Below are 17,015 nucleotides of genomic sequence, written 5' to 3'. Positions count from 1 at the left end.
TATGTATTAGGTCTTAAATTTATTCCGGCTTGCTCGGCCTTTGATTATTTTAAGACTTTACAAGTTATTATTACGTTTATACCATAATTCACCGTGTTTATAGCTTTACAAATAAACAATTTACTTAAATTTGAATAATATAATTAAATTGATAATGCGAACACTTATCGTGGATTTCTGAGACCAAAATTTCCGTTTAAAACATATTGATATCTCTGTTTTATAAAAGATACTGGGACGACGATATATTTTATACAGAGATTATGGTCTCAAAAACCCACGGTTAGTTCAATAGTATTGTGATAGTTCACTATTTATATATTTATGCAAACTTCTTATGTTTATTTTAGTGATGTCGCTGTAGTCATATTTTAAACACTGATAAAGCAAAAAATTTTGTAGGCCTATAATAATTTGCGTGGTATCGCACAAAAAAAACCCGTCAGCGATTTAATTAAAACTGTTCGTCACGTTATCCATATCTGAAGTTATTCATAATTGAAAAATACATCTTTCTTGACTTTACGATGTGAACTTGATAGTACACAGTTCCATTAGCATTTAAATCAGTGTGTAATCTGGTAAAGGCTAAATTTGTACTGTTTATAGCGTTGCAGCGGTCTGCATTGAGCAGGGTCTTTGACTATAGAAAAATAAACTAGACAAAGAACCACCGTGTTACTAAAAAATCTTGCTGCTTTTCGCGGGGATTGATATAAACATTACAATCACACAGATGCACAATATTATGATGATACTTATGTAAAATTGAAACGTCTTAATGAACGTATACTGACTTAAAAATATTCATCCTTACACAAAACAAGTACATAAACAAGCAAGTTCAGAACTTATTGTTCGTTTTTATTTGGTGCAGGGGAATACGCTCTCTTGACAGGTCCTGTCTCTTAAAAGTCAAAGGGCATCGTTTACCTGGAAGTCGGCCAAAGAGTCCACTTTCACCTTGGCCACGCCGCTGTGCGCGTGCCCGATCTTGATCACCACCGGGAACTTGGGCGCCGTCACCTTTAACAATCAATGACACTTGAATCAAAACCTTTCAACGCATATCACACCATCTGACAATTAAAAAATATAATTTTCAATTTAAACTCAGTTAAGTAAAGTCCTTAGTTGTTTTATACTTTGGTAAATTAAATTAAATTTAAATGTGAGATCAACGTTGAGACGAGACAACATTTAAGAAATTTCCTTCAAAGCAAAATTTTCAGACACTAGTTATGTTAACAATAGCAAATATTTCGACCCATACAACGAAACGAGTTACATCTCTAATGCAATCTTTTCATCGAATTGTTTTCCGAACTACATACACAGATTTTGGAAAGTTCTATAGTCGGCATAAATTGTAAGGAAAGTAGTGGATAAAATTTTAGCTAGATTAATTAATGAAGTTAAACAATAAGACAGGTTTATTATAGTCATCGACATGATATCAAATAATCTCCACAAAGTTAACTACATTAAATATCAAAATGATTTGTGCCTCACACTTCTTTAGAGATATGTCAAATCGTTTAACATGACTATAATAATCGGTTTCCAAACTAAACATCGGTAATTAAATTGTTTTATAATTTGAAGGCTGTTCCTACAGCGTCTTACGTTATAAAACAAAAGAAAAAAATATTTTTCTCGTATTTGTTACATAGTAGTATTATGAGATTCTTGTGACATTCAAATGTTGATATTAAAAAAAAAAAATGTTTAAAACAAAGAAACACAAAACGTTTTAATAATATAGGTATATAAACAATAACCTTTAGTTTTTTCATTATTTTAATGTGTATTAAATTCTATATCATTTTGCATTTTGACCAGCATTTTGATATCTTAATACAATTTAATAACTACGTGTCAGATTTTCTTTAACATTTTCAACTAATAATTTAAAAAAAAAATACTATAATTGCCAGTTTCGTATTGTTATTAGAATTCAAACGAGAATTGATGGTAATTATTATGAATGTGAATAATATAGTAGTACAAAATCTATTCACGAAGGGTATAACGTTGCCCATGAACGATTATTATAATCACTGGTTTGATATTCGATAATCATACGACGCGGGTTCGCGTGCGTTTTACTTAGTTTGTATGCAATCGATATAAATCTTAATTACTGGCAATATAGAAATATTCATACATTTGTTTACCTTATTTATTCATGATTGTTTATTGATTGAAATTATCAAACTATATAACCGTACGGTACGGTCGTTTAATGGCAAGAGAGAAGGCAAAGGCTAAGTCTCTAGCTCTAGTTTGACATTTTTTATTGCTAGTAGATATATGTAATTTTCTATCACCACTTACTGGTAATTCGTGCCATACAATTACGTTCTATTTGTGCTGGGATATAGTTCATCTACGACAATAATCAAATGGCGGGATTGAAATTTTCGAATATGTGATCGGATGTCCGTACCCTTAATCATTATTCTCTTAGTGCACTCATTTAAGCAGAGTTAAGTATAGATTTCTTAACTAAGTCTACACTAAGCCAATACCTTTATGACTTATTAACGCAATCTGGACTTAATTGGAAATATACATTGTAATTTAATATAACCAATAACAAAATAACTTTCTCTTTACGAACTACATTTACGAATTGCTGATAATTTAGCATTAATAAATTCCTTTTGATATAACTTTTAGATAAACATTAATAAAGATTGCAAAAATATGTGCGAAGATAATGATTATGCAAAGTGAACACATTACGTGAGTGCATTTATATCTCACATTCCTGTAAAATATGTGTTAGTATCGTTGATTAGCAAAACCAGGGAAAAGTTATACATATTTAATCACTGTATGAAATTAAATGTTTCCGCTAAAACTATTTATAATACAGTAATACTAAGGATATTGAGTTATAATTTATAAATAGAGAACATTTTCAACTTAACAACAGTTTCATGAGACATTATATTACTGAAAAAAAAAAATCCCTAAAACACGTTCAAATAGAATAGAGTGTATTTCCATTTTCCAGTATTTATGCGCAGTGTGGCCTTTTGAGCACTGGGCGAAGGAAACAAGAGTGATTTTAAAAGCTTTCATCGCTTGAGAGCTGCCAACGCCGAGTCTTAACGCGGCGTAAAAAAAAAGCGGCTAAATCAACTACATTTCAATTTATAAATTTATTAAATTTATTTCCGTATGGGTTTCAAGGTGAGTGAATTAAAGGGCTATGTTTGCGGTCGTGTCACGACGAGCACTCCTCCGTTGATCCACTGACTGAAGAAACACCTCCGACGGTAAAAGTAGTCGGCACCTACACCGAACTACGAGTGACTTAAGCTGTGATTTTTAAATTGTGTAAGAATATTGTCGTAAATTGAAATTATTATAATCTTGGCTATAACCTATAATTGTTGGCAAAATATTACATGTATAATCATTACTAGTAACACAGCAGTGAATTCAGTCATTATCTACTACTGGTGATTGCATCATAACACGGATTCTCAAAAGATTTGAGATTATCTCATTGTTAAGAAAGACGTAATTACCATAAAAACATTAACATTGAAAATCATGCGCACCTCGAATAATTAAAATTAGTTTTAAGTACTTAGTATGTTTTTATCACAAATTAAGTGAATAAAAATATTACAATTCACAAGTATTTCACTAAACTTTAAAAGCTACGAAAGGTTAATCTTCTAACTTGAACTTAAATAAAAGAAATCTGTTTTCATACATATCTTTCGTTAGTGTAAACCCACGGCAATTGTTATACAAACAAGACCTGTAAACAATTATGTAAGGTTTAGCCCAAAGACCTTTGACGCATTCGAGCAAATTTAAGTTATGTTTGTTTTAAACGCATAAAAATTCCAGAGCTATAAAATGCAAATGATAAACTCAGTAAAACATTTAAATTTATAAAAAAACATTTTATAAAATGTATCTGGCAAAGCTTTCAAAGTGTAGCGTGTTTAATTTGATTAAACAGAGTGTTGGCGGAATCTGTTTACACACGAGGCTTTTAATGAAATAAGTTTGAATGAATACGATTAAAATATAAACTAGTTATTTCTCAACTATTAAACATTAAAATTAGCGAAAATTACTTATTAATAAACTAAACATTCCTACAAGAAGCAATGAGGGATAATATGATTGACAACTAAATTAAATTTAATAGCATTTACTCTTTTCAACTAAATATAAGAGAACGCTTAAAAATTGTCAATTAAAATTAAGAATGTGCTAGAAAGCTGTTGTTTTACAAAGATAACGTAGTTCACTTGAGACGCAATTAAGACGGACGAAGATTTTTATGTTGCTAATTTTTTTTTTTTTAGTCAACGTTGTTATAATTAAAATGCTTTGAGATTGAACTTGAAATTCAACATTCTTTATTTACTTCAGTAACAGAAGTGAAGTGAGTACTAAATAAGAGTGCAAACAAATGTAATCTTATACGACGAATTAGTTTGCGTAGTAGTTTTCAAACTATATACACATGTTTAATTAACAAATTAACGTACTTTAGAATCACGGAAAATGTTTTAATTAAGATTGTGCTATTTGATTAACAATTGCTAGAAGTTTAAATATTCAAACATCAAAAATTACTGTTTTGAATGTCTAAATTATTTTCCCTTTTCTATTCTTCAACGGGATGATTCACTTATATCACCAATCTATCATTTTGTTGTTATAATACTTTTCGTTCTAATGAAATTCTTTCTGGTTTTTGGTCCAGTGTGTATGATTGAAACTAAAGTAGCCGTCTAGCATGTCATTTTCCATTTCCTATACTCACCTACAAAAACGTATTTTCTAACAAAACAAATCGCGATAACAGCGTCACTTACTCCGACCAGGAAGTGTTTGTGAGACTTTACGGTACAGGCAAAAGTTTGTCAGGATTTGTTCGTAACTCTCCGCGTCATTGTTTCCTTCATTCCGCCTTATATGAGGACGAAGAACAAAGATGAAATACACCGTGTCTATATTATAGAGCAAATTGTATTGTACGGTTCACCCTCAAAAATTACTTCATGTTCGAATAACTTTTCTAAAAAAGGAGACGTTGTCACGCTCTTTCCTTTCCCTTCACACACGTCACCTATGTCCCTAATATACACATATTGCACAGATGTTGTGTAACATTGTGACGTAAACTTCAACGTAAATAGATTGCACATCTAACCGCGTCATAGAAATATACCGGGAAGGCCTACTTTCAGCAGGGAACTGATAAAACACTGTATTAGATTTAGGATAATTATACGCATATATTTTTGAAATTAGAACAAAGTTGCGACGGATAAAAGGTTTAAAATTGTGTTTGATTCATATGATAGTGTCGCGACGTCATCGTTAAGACAATAAAGGCTTCTACTCGTAGAAAGTAGAACTGTAAAAATGTTTTTAAGTCTACCCGTACCTCATGCTTGCAACAATAGAAATTTATTGCTCACTTACGATTATTTTTAGCCTATTTTATTCTGATTATCTGCTAAATGCATCGGTAATAAATACTATAGAGTAATGTGTGAAAATAACTTTATTATAAAAAATACTTCTATGTTTCATGTATTGACAAATGCCAAAGTCCAAACAGTAAGAACAAGGTAAGCGAAACTGTACACTTAGAACATGCTTACACGTTGATATTGTATGCAGTTTTACGTTGCGTATATTCGTACTTACTATTGTTTACACTGGAGGAATGTGTAAACACGTCTTCAATTAACACCGACTTCTTTATTTCACTCAAATTTCAGACTCTCGTGCGAAATCTTACACTGTACACATACTGCGTTTAACACGACTTATCGAAGTACCATGGCATAAGCGTAAATTATTCCTTATTTTTATAATCTTAAGGTATTAGTAATAACTAGCTTTTCCCCGCCAATTCGCCTGCGCAGAATTAAAAAAGAATGTTTTCGTTATATATTTTTATGTTTATGTGTGTACTCGTATCTTTTTGGTTTTCTTCATTATCTGAGCCAAATTTAAATAAGACGTGTTACACTGTTGCGGAGTTATCGAGTAAAAAATGTGAATCAAACAAGGGAATCGTACATATTTCCGGGTTCATAGGTAGGTAGCCTATGGGTCTTGCCAAACAATGTTATACAGCTATACCAAATTTCCATGAAGCCGTTCTAAAGATAGCTAGTGGCAAACCTTATTAATATGATATCCTAACTGTTTTAACACATTGAATCACAAAAAACTAGGTGTTTGTAATAAGTTTAGTAGCATTGTAAAGCAATTTTTAAGGAAATTTTAATCATTTTCTTGAGTGTTTATTGAATATTATCCAGTTTCCAAAAGCTACCAGTTCTTTTTTCAAACTCTATGAACAAACAGAAAATTAGTGTAATATAGTTAATAAGGCAAAACGAGCGTTTCATAAAGCCAAAAATTATATTATTCATCATATTATTATACATATAAATAGATAGTCATTAATACAATAATCTCTATTGGCGATAAAAACGTGACTTATTCAAGTTTTGTAACTTCTTTATTATCTTTTATCGCAATAAAAAATATAAAATGTTATTAATTTACAAAGCAAGAAATAGTAATAGATAAAACAGTAGACATTGACACGCGAACCTTTAGAAAGAGAAAGTACTTCTTAAATTTAAGGTTTCATTACATTTTAATCTTAATTTCCACTCTGAATTTCGTAGACGTGAACAAAACTCTCAAACGAAACATACTAACAGACGAAGCTGGATAAGCGAGAGTCTAAGGGACCTCGACTTTTTTCTCGCTTGCAGAGATTTCTCTCTAACCCGCATTTCTTGCTTATGGATGTTGTCCGTAGGGACCGGACAATGACTCTCACTTATAGAGGTTCCTCGCTTTTTTTTTTTTTTTTTGAAAATCAGTGACAAGATTATGTTTTTATTGAAATGTTTCGGTAATTATAACTCACAGTTAAGTGTCGAAGTTATCACATGCTGTGCAATTAATATAGCGTCAATCAAAATTGACATCCGTATAATGCTTGTCATATACAGAGTGGGGGCGTCGTAGTGGGCGGCCGATGACCAAGGGTTCCATGAGGTACTGTCAGCTATGACGTAAGATGAACAATAAGTCGTGGCTGTGTGTATTACTATTTATGGTGCGTCTGTCACAAGCGTCCTGTAGTGATTTAACATTGCTACGTAGTCCATCATCCATTTTTCTTTAAACGTGACCACAATACTTTTTATTAAGTTTTGCGTGAGTAATTTTCTTATTTCTAATCGTTGTTCACCTACAGGGAATGGCTATAAGTAGTGTAAATAGAAACTTTACCAATTTTTTATAATATTATGTTATCTTAACATAACACTGGCTTTGTAAACTATGTCCATACTGCCAATACTCGATATAATTTAAAAACCTTTTTAAATTATTACATATTTTTTATTCCAGCTATAACTGTCACTTAATCACCATTGTTCTCATTTCATCATATATTTTAATAAAGTAAAATATATGACATTTTTAGCCGTGGAATAGGTCAGAGCAATAATTTTACCGATATCTAGTAACGCTATCTGGCGATCGATCGACGAGATAACTTTGTGGCGGCGACGGCGACGGAGGCATTCAATTCAAATATCTCGTCTATCCGCCGACAATGGCTGTTAATGATTATAATAAGCGAGAAATAATATTGCACGAGTGGACCGGAGCATATATTGTCTACGTACAGACAAGACAATCGTCATTTATCACTATAATGACCGCCTTTGATGTTATCTACACGGCATATAAATAAATACATCGTAGTTATTTACATGCGTATTGATATTAATTATTTAGTGTTTGTACTATCTAATCTAAGTGGGCTCGTTTTAGGATTTGTTTGTGGTCAGAGAGTGCTATTGACCTTACTCAAGGTTGGTGATGTACCGCGTAATTAACACCTCGGTGCTGTTTGCATTTTCTATCGGTGTTCGATTACCAGTAATGATATATCAGAAATGGCGCCAGTGTTCCGAGTTCATACACCCGCTTGTTGAATTGTTCGTATTTATATTTGTACAGCATTATACGGTAGTGTGGTATTTGTTATCCAAATATTTTTGTAAGTATGATAAGTAAATTTTTGATAATACATTCTTTTAATTTGTTAAATGAGCTGTTAAGCATTTTTTTTTATTATTCATTAGTAATTTCAGGATTTACGAGATGTACTCTTCCATATCTGTTTTAAGACTTTAGTTTTTTAACTATACATACTAAGTTAGCTCAGAAAAATATTATACAATTGGTTAAATTATGTAAAGAATGTGTAATCCCAACTCAACCCGGAAGGTTTAGTCTATAGTACTGGAATGCGTCTCGATGGTGATCATCTTTGCGTGTATGCACTAGCAAAAAGAAAACATTGCAACAAGTGAGGTCGGCCCACTTAGATAACACTTTGAGGTATTCACAAACAGAGCGTGGGTGCCGCGCACACACCGGCAAAATTAATTAAAAACAAACCATTTGTGCATCTGTGCGCGTTCTTAACTCATTACAATTTATAGATCAACACGGAATTTTCCCAGTAATGTTAATTTTACACGAGGGTCACATAGTAAGGCAGAATAGTACTGTCGTTTAAACGCACGCGCTCGAGATAATACAATACTGTTCCGACAGTAAATTTGCACAATAAAACAATAGCAGTACGGCATTGTCCACTGTGCTGCCCTCATGTTAAATTAGCATTATCAACATCTTATATTCGAGTGCGTAAATATGACGAAGGTTTAAAATTGTATCCATATTTGGAATTTTCATAGTATCTACCTTTTGCTTTGGACTGTACGTAATTTCGTGTAGGCTATTTGTTACGACTACTTGAGCAGGCGCGAGTATCAATCACCAAACAAATTGGGCTACAATTAATTACACTATGAGTAGGTAGTTCTATAAGTGGTATGGACAGAGATGTCGAATGCGCTGCACCTGCGCAATATATCAGCGGCTTAATGTTGTAGCTGACGAGATGCAGCGGCAAGTAATGGATAGTTGCTGTCTAGTTTGGAATATTTGTTAAGCAAAACATCGTGTACACAAACACAAATGCACATCGTTTTACAGTCAAACATACAGTTTTTGTACAAGATTCGCCTAGTTTATATAAACATTTATCAAGAATCATTTGAGTGGTTACAACTCTTTAATTGAGTTATAGTTGTACATATAAATAAACATTTTATAGTGTTACATGCACCATGCACATTTCAAACGTATTCTGTAAATCCATCGGAATTTCTGGCGATTAAAATTAATTAAACAATATAAAACGTGAATATATAAATATGTTTACCAAAGACTTTCCACAACCTACCTTCAATTCATTTAAATGTCAATCATGTAAGTAATTTCTGAGCATTTCTTAAGTAATTTGGAGTACATTGTCAAAGGTTTTGTTAATTTTAACGTTTAAGTTATTATCATTGTGTAAGGTGGAGAAACCTTATGCAACATCTTTCGTGGTAACTCCGTATCGGCTTAACTAAACCGCAGCGACACTAACACCATATTTGTCCGCCTGAATGACTTTGTAGGTTTCCATATAATTCATCATTCGTAAATATTTTGACTAGCGATGTTACACTGAACTATAATGCAAATGAGAAAATTCGGAGAAAAATATTAGCTTATAGTCTTGTGTCATCTAATAATGAAACATTGGAATTAATAGCTGTTAGTATGTGAGCTGTCTGGTCGAAGTTCTTGGCCAGAGATGTCACCGCACAGGATCACACTATTTGGAAATTCTTCTCTGCCTACTCCTCTGGGAAACTAGGGTGAATGTTTATTTATGAATGTTTCAAATATTTGAATTGAGCTATGTATCCATGTAATCAAAGGAAGATGCCTTTTATTTCACTTAAAAAAAAACGATTGCCAAATTGAATACCAAAACATGAAAATGGAAAAGGAACAAAAACAAAAGATGTGTTTATTTAAGCTAAATATATGCATCATCCGTTTGTCCCTGATACATTACTTAATTAACAAGTCAAAATAAATAAGATCGCGTCATGTTCTCATTATCCACGTTCAATTGATGCAATACTAAATTATCTTAAAATAAACATTCTCCGTCTCCCGCCCTTCCTTCCTTTACAGGATCTGATCAACTATCCAACCTTGGATTAAGTAGCGATGTGATCATATCATTGTTAAGATTATTAATTTGTAAGAATGAAATTTAAATTGGTTATTGTGAGAGCTCGCGCTGGCGGCGTCTCGTGTTTATATCGCGCGCATAACGCGTGGATGATGTCACTCGCAAAACCTAATTTTGATGAATCACGAGCTTTTACCATCGATGCACCGATAAGCTGCGTATCCTGCGCCGCGCCGTGTGATATCGCACATAGCACATACCGGGGCCCACGTGTTGCCCAAGTTATCGTCGGCAACACAGCATAATAACTGGTCCGGCAACCGTGCCGAGCGCCAGTCAGTCGCCGAGTGTTAGTCGAAGTGCCCGTATCGCTCGCACTCCGAAGCCGGTATCGCGAGTACGCGAATACGCGATCATAAACAAAGTTCGATAATTAAAAATAAATAAAATTCGAACCCGTGCTAAAGTCGCAGTCGATTACCAGTCGGATGAACTGTCCAAAATAACTGTGAAACTCTGAAAATTCTACGAGTGCAGGTGCATTTGTTTACCTTGATTTTCTATTAGGTTTATTGCGATCATGTGGCCTGTTATCGCCGCATACACGTCTGTTTGAACCATTCGAACTACAATTACATATGTAAATACATCTCACGATTAATTTTAATCACGTTATATGAGTATTGACGTATTTAAAGCGAATGAAACTAGATGAAAGGTGTCTTATGTCATGAATATTTGCTCAGTTGTTGATTGCAACTAAGTATCGCTTGTACGGCGAACGTGACACTTGTTGTAAACATCGCTAGAGTTTCGTTGGCGAACTTTGATACTGACCGGAGATTAATTTAATCCTGGATTAGAATCACATTTTTTAATTCTACCTTCAACAGATTGTGACAAAATTTAAAATGAATTTCCAACGAGTTCTTCGCGAGAATATTTCTCATGAGCTTGTAGATGAGGATGTTGTATGAAATGTCTGGTTTACATTACGCCAGTACAGTAGTGTTAGCTTGGCATGGACTGTTTTGGCTCACTGGTGCCAGTTCGTGTTTATATTATACCAGTCGCATGTATGACTGAGCACTACTATCCTACTGTACTGGTTAAATGTAAACTGAGCATAACGTAATAAAATTGATGGTGAAGGAAGTGCGTCGTTAGACGAATGTGGTGGCAGGATCCACTCGGGTCTATTAACAAATCAAATAGCTTTATTGTATAATGGCCACATTGGAGAGAATCGTTTGGTAGCGTAACCAAATGTTATTGTTATGACTATCTTATCTATAAAATGTTAATATATAATCGTTATAATTATAATTTTATACACTTTACTTTTAACATTTGTTTAGATTTTTTTCTTTACAAACGCTTATTATAAATTCTTAACACAATTTTCTTGTGGATATTTTCTTCTTTTGTCAACACAATCGAGCGATTAAAAAAAGAATAGTGGAAACATAATGTTTTACATTATACAAGAATTTTATTTTATTTACCAATAGTAGGAATTATAATAATTCTATTATGTTGTACTATAAATCATTTGACCTTCAATAGAAAGTCGTTCTCACCACATGTTACGGTAACTGACTCCTTGATTATTAGACGTAGCGTTGGAGCGAGCATGACCCTTGATTATTGACCCTGCACACGGAAGACTGTGTCCAAGTGTCCAGTCTCAGTTAACGTAGGTATATAACTGAGAGTTATGTCGACAATAACATAAATTGTGGCCCAGCTTACACATATCTTCACAAATAATAATACCACGTTATGTTGAAATAAAACATTCGTAATTAATTATATATGTAATACATTGCCCTTACCTCATATATCTATTTGAACTTCCATAATTACTTAACAGATTTTCATACTGTTCTCACCAAAAGATGTTTTAATTGGACTAAAAATATATCGATGAAAAAGCTTAAAACATATTGGGCTAAGCATAGCTACTTGTGTAAAATCGGGAGCGGTTGTCACTAGTGCTTGTACCACAATCCCCCGTTGAACACCATCGTTTATACGACCGTTGTTTAACTGCGAGTCGTTTTTTAATTGCGAGTCTGAATTCAATTTACATTAAACGCGTCACTTTGGTTTTTAAAAGACAAATATGTTTATTGAACTTTGTTAATTGTAGAAGAACTGTAATTGATTAATCCTAGAAAAAGAGTTACGTGTCTTGAAATATTTTATAAGATATTTACTGTTTTCGTCTTCTAGATCGAAATATTATCTGGGTGACCCAATCCCGTCGAGCCAAGAGGCCAAGTTCACATGCGATGCACATATCCAATGATTGGCGTTCCTCGACTCGTTGACGGCAAACTCGGGATGGGAAAGTGAATGTTAGGTTATTCAACTTGACTATTCATTGACTTCCTGACCTGTGCGAATGTTTTGCATACTATTGATAGTGTACCGGATAATTTAATTTATTATTTCTGTGAATGACTTGGAAGTTAATTGATTAAATACAATGTCTTACCTTTAGTTAACCTTAAGTTATTATACTTAACAGAAAATGCTTGAAAATAGCTGTCTTGAAATATTTGTAGCTTATTTTTTTAGAAAAAAATGTGTCCATGAATTTGTTTAATTTTCAATGCTAGATAATTGAGAGACATGGCGATTGTTACTTTCGTTTCACATTTGTTCTTAAGAGTAAAATTTAATTATAAATAAATATTTTTTGTATTATATGAATATCTTAATTCTGTTATGTAATTGTAAGCTAGAACGTGTTAGCTCTTACCACAAAACCTAGCTTTCTCCACTGGCATGAGGTAAACACACTTAAAAATAACTTTCGAATACTCCTTCGTTCAATGTTTATTGACTAGGAAAGCGGCAAAGGCACGGTTCTTTCCGTGTCTATGAAAAACCCATTTCACTGATCGAGTTAGAAAGATATAAAATTGTTATCTTAATTCCATGGGCCGCGGTGTTTATTGACCGAGTTCATGAGTTAACGTAAACCAAAATTTACGGTTAAACATATAATATTTTGAAATGTTTTAAGATTACTATAACTTACATTGAAAAATAAATATGTAAACTTTAATACGATAGCGAAAAATGTCTATAATTCTAATAAATACTAATTCCTAGTTTCGGCTTAAAGCTATCTCTTAGCATTGTTTTTTTTTCCTTATTTCAAAAGTTAATCTACTTAATTGTCTCTTTTTAAATTATAACCTATCCGCTGTTACATTTGAGATATAAAACCCGGTGAAAGATTTGCTATTGCAAGTATTTTGCAGTCAATGTAATCCTATATGTTTCCATTACATAGGAAGACTTGTGGCGTGGTAAGGTCTCACGGTACGTAACTGTGGATCGTCTTACTTCGTCGGAATAAAAACAATGAGTCCTTACCCCGACAGGTGACGAAGCTTGACGTCTGTTAATGTTTATAAATAGCCAGTCGATTTCAGTTATCATTATTTAATGGCCAAAAATAGATACGTAATAATAAATCACAGATTAATAGTTTTGATACAGAAAACAAATTACCTTCTCGATAATTATCACGGGGAGCTTTATTGTTATTTCGGCGAATTTCACATTTTAGTGGGGAAGTCGTTTTAGCAGAATGTTATAAATACTGTATAGCGTTTTTAAGATCTTAATCAAATAAAAGGGCAGTTCTTAAGTAGGCAACGTATGATTGAAAACTTCCAAATACCAATTCAATCCTATACAGTGTTTGTTTCAGTAGTATAAATATAAAATTTATTCGTAAGTATGTTGCACCGAAATATCATCTATACGTTGTATGCGATTGTGTCATTTGCGCGCTGTGTAAATAGTATTTCATTACAGTGCACGAGGATGTAGGACACGCGTTGTTTTAACCTCTTCGTTATTGTTAAGTAATCTGAATGACGAAGAACTTTGTTTGTATTACGATTAAATGTTATATGTACTTATAAATGAAATTGCGTCTCATATAAATTTAGTTCATGCTCGATTTTACGCCTTGAAACGTATCATAGTTTTACAGAACTAGCTGTCGCTGGCAACTCTTTCCACGCGGAATTCAAAAAAACGTAATAAGTAGTCTATGTTCTACCTGACTATGTTTTACTATGCATCAAGATCCGTTGAACCGTACCAGAGATACCTTCAAACATGATTGAAAACTTGTTGCAACATATTTCGATATATATAAAACAATAGATAGTATGGTTTGTTAAACGGTTCGCAAAACCTGCATGTTGCGCAATGCTTCAATGAAATTGGAAAACCACACCAACATAAATTGTTTAAAAAGTTAATGAAAACTTTTCTGGGAAATAAAGAAGGTTACGTAACCAATTATTATAAACAATCTGTTGTATATTCTACGAACAGTTTGGAGGATAAGGCGGGTTTTACACACGTAATTATTATTCTAGATACGGAGTCCTGTAGGATTTCCCTCAGGCGAGGGTCACGGCTTATCTGAAGTGCCCGACAATCGCGTCCGCCCACACGGACAGACGATTTATTTGTCAGTTTAGAATCAAGGCGCCGGCCCTCGCTCACGTACCATTCATAACTACTTTTAAGGTGTCTTTACGGTCTCCAGAAATAATAGAAGTTAGTCTGTCTACCTTTATTATAGCACTGTAACTAAGATTTGTAGTTCCGTACAATAAATTACTTAGAATAAGATCATTCTCGGTTGAAATCGGGTTTACTTTCCACTAGTGCAGTGAATTAAAATTTCGATAGTACACCCGTATCACCTAATACCTAATATTATTCAATAAACAAGTCGTATCGTACATTTTAATTTAGTCTATAGCTACCGAACTTACCACATAGTATAATTACGTAAACAATAAATCTTAATTCAAGTCACGGTTAAGATTCAGCGAGTTTGTGAGCGTAGAAAATATTAGAGCGACCAGCTGTGTATTTGCATTTGAATAGGCAACGATCAGCGCACCTCGTGCTCTACATACTAGGCGCCGGTAACGGTAATACGAGATGCCTAGCCACAGCTTAGAACTCCGACACTTTGACGCTTGTTAGGTACCCTGATAGACTGGGCAAATCGACTGCCGAAGCGCACGGTTAAGTTATACCAGAATTAAAGTATTAAACGGTTTCAAATTTAAGTATATTTAAATAATAAACTGTTTATTCTTTTTTCTATTAGAACCAGAAATTACCTTTTTCTACGAACAATAAAATTGATTTTGGCTATAACATACACAATCTATAAAAGGCAAAGTTATGAAGCGATTCTTTGCATCATTTGCTTAAACATTCACGATTACACCAGACTTACAATTTACATCTAATTGCTAATCTCTTTAATAAACAGTTAATACATTGGCTTATGTTAGTCTTAATAGGATGACGTCATCTGGTAAAACCACACCATGTGCGTTTCGTTGAAATTATCGAAGGAATACAATCATAAATACAAGTAAAAGCTAGATGTAAACACGAACGGGTCCGTAATAGTGTAGGCCGTACTATCAGTTACGGTCAGTAGAATAATGTACACACACAATCAGTAAAGTGCAAGTATAATAAGGATTTGTATGTTAAATCTATAATCAAATTATTTAGACCTATCAAGTTACATTATTGTGTTCAAAGCGAAACGTTCTTTAACCGAGTTCGTGTTTTAAATTGCTTACGTTTTTTGTTATCTGTGTACCTTATTATACAATAGCCTGGGAATTACCGCGCCGTAACATAATAACTATTATTACGGTGTCACAAATTTTATAAACGTTGCATTTTTTGTCGGCGTAAGTTATAATATTGCATGTATGAATAAATACATCGAGTGTACTTTGTACGATATTTAACCCTTGCTGATTTTAATATTTAATTGGACGAAGTATTAATGTCAATTTGACACGATTTTCGTGATTTTAACCTTAAAATTTAAAAGCCTACTTAATGTCGAGATCAATAAAAAATTATTGCATTTAATGCGTAAAAATATTACTCTGTTTGTGGCTTGTTGTGCCAGATATAGTTTTAAAAACTTTATTATACGACTGGTTTTATGATATTGCACATTCAAATGCTAAAATCAATGAGAAGTTAAATGAAAAAGGGAATTTGAAACATTACACTATGTCCGTGGATACGAAGTAAATGAGTGCTTAAACAATATTGCTTTTGCATAAAATATTTTAGAAACTTTTGAAACATATTCCTTAATTCTTAAAAAATAATTTTAAGTATTACAATTATATCAAACATTTAAACAGTGAGTCGTTGACACTCTAGTGAGAAGTAAAAATAAATAAAAGGGCCGAAGACATTGTGTCATTGTAAAATACGTTGGTTTAATGTTGCCAGACCCGAAATAAACGTGACCAAACATTTCGTAAAAGGCATAACACATTGTTGTTGCATAGTCACATAAATAAACAAAATGAAATCGGGCCATCATTTTTTTAACATTTTAATCCTATAAGTAAACGCTGCAGTTATCCGAACGAATCGAATCAAATCCGATTTGACAGAAAAAATTATAAGCTCTGCATTGACACGGCATTCAAATCAAATTTATCGCGGTTTATGTTGACTTTATTGTGTGCCGTTTCTGATTAGAAACGGCAGTGGACAACTACGGTTACAAAAATTATGTAATCAAGTATGTTGTTATTTAAAATATTCACGTAAGACAATTTTAAAACAAATACCAAGAGTATATTGTCTTGAACAATGCTGATAAAATTCTAAAAATAAAATCGATAGTTGTAGATATATAATTTTAATATATACTTCATTGGTTTAAAAACTATTGCTAAAATACCTAATAATCGTATATACATTTATGGTACGACGGTTTAAATCCTTTAATACTTTCGGTTAAATTCAAATTTAATATTAGAATCATATTTATTTT

At 32.9% G+C, this 17,015-nt stretch overlaps 2 protein-coding genes across 3 annotated transcripts in view; one reads left to right on the top strand and one right to left on the bottom strand.

Annotated features, from left to right (window-relative positions):
• The window catches only part of LOC106714779 (synapsin), a 75,548-nt gene that overhangs the window by 4,069 nt on the left and 54,464 nt on the right, over positions 1-17,015 (bottom strand). Inside the window, exon 9 of the mRNA XM_014507883.2 lies at positions 934-1,026. Coding sequence (XP_014363369.2) covers positions 934-1,026 — 93 coding nt within the window. The remainder of the gene's footprint in view (positions 1-933; positions 1,027-17,015) is intronic.
• LOC106714995 (tissue inhibitor of metalloproteinase) overlaps positions 10,433-17,015 on the top strand; it is a 43,468-nt gene continuing 36,885 nt past the window's right edge. The window contains exon 1 of one of the 2 annotated variants that reach the window (XM_014508170.2): positions 10,433-10,672. The gene's annotated coding sequence lies outside the window, so the exon portion shown is untranslated. The remainder of the gene's footprint in view (positions 10,673-17,015) is intronic. The other variant, XM_014508169.2, reaches the window with a different exon arrangement.

Source organism: Papilio machaon, chromosome 6 (genome assembly GCF_912999745.1).
Source record: "Papilio machaon chromosome 6, ilPapMach1.1, whole genome shotgun sequence".
NCBI lineage: Eukaryota > Metazoa > Arthropoda > Insecta > Lepidoptera > Papilionidae > Papilio > Papilio machaon.
Note: the sequence above shows the minus strand (reverse complement) of the source record. Positions and strands in the feature narration are given on the sequence as shown.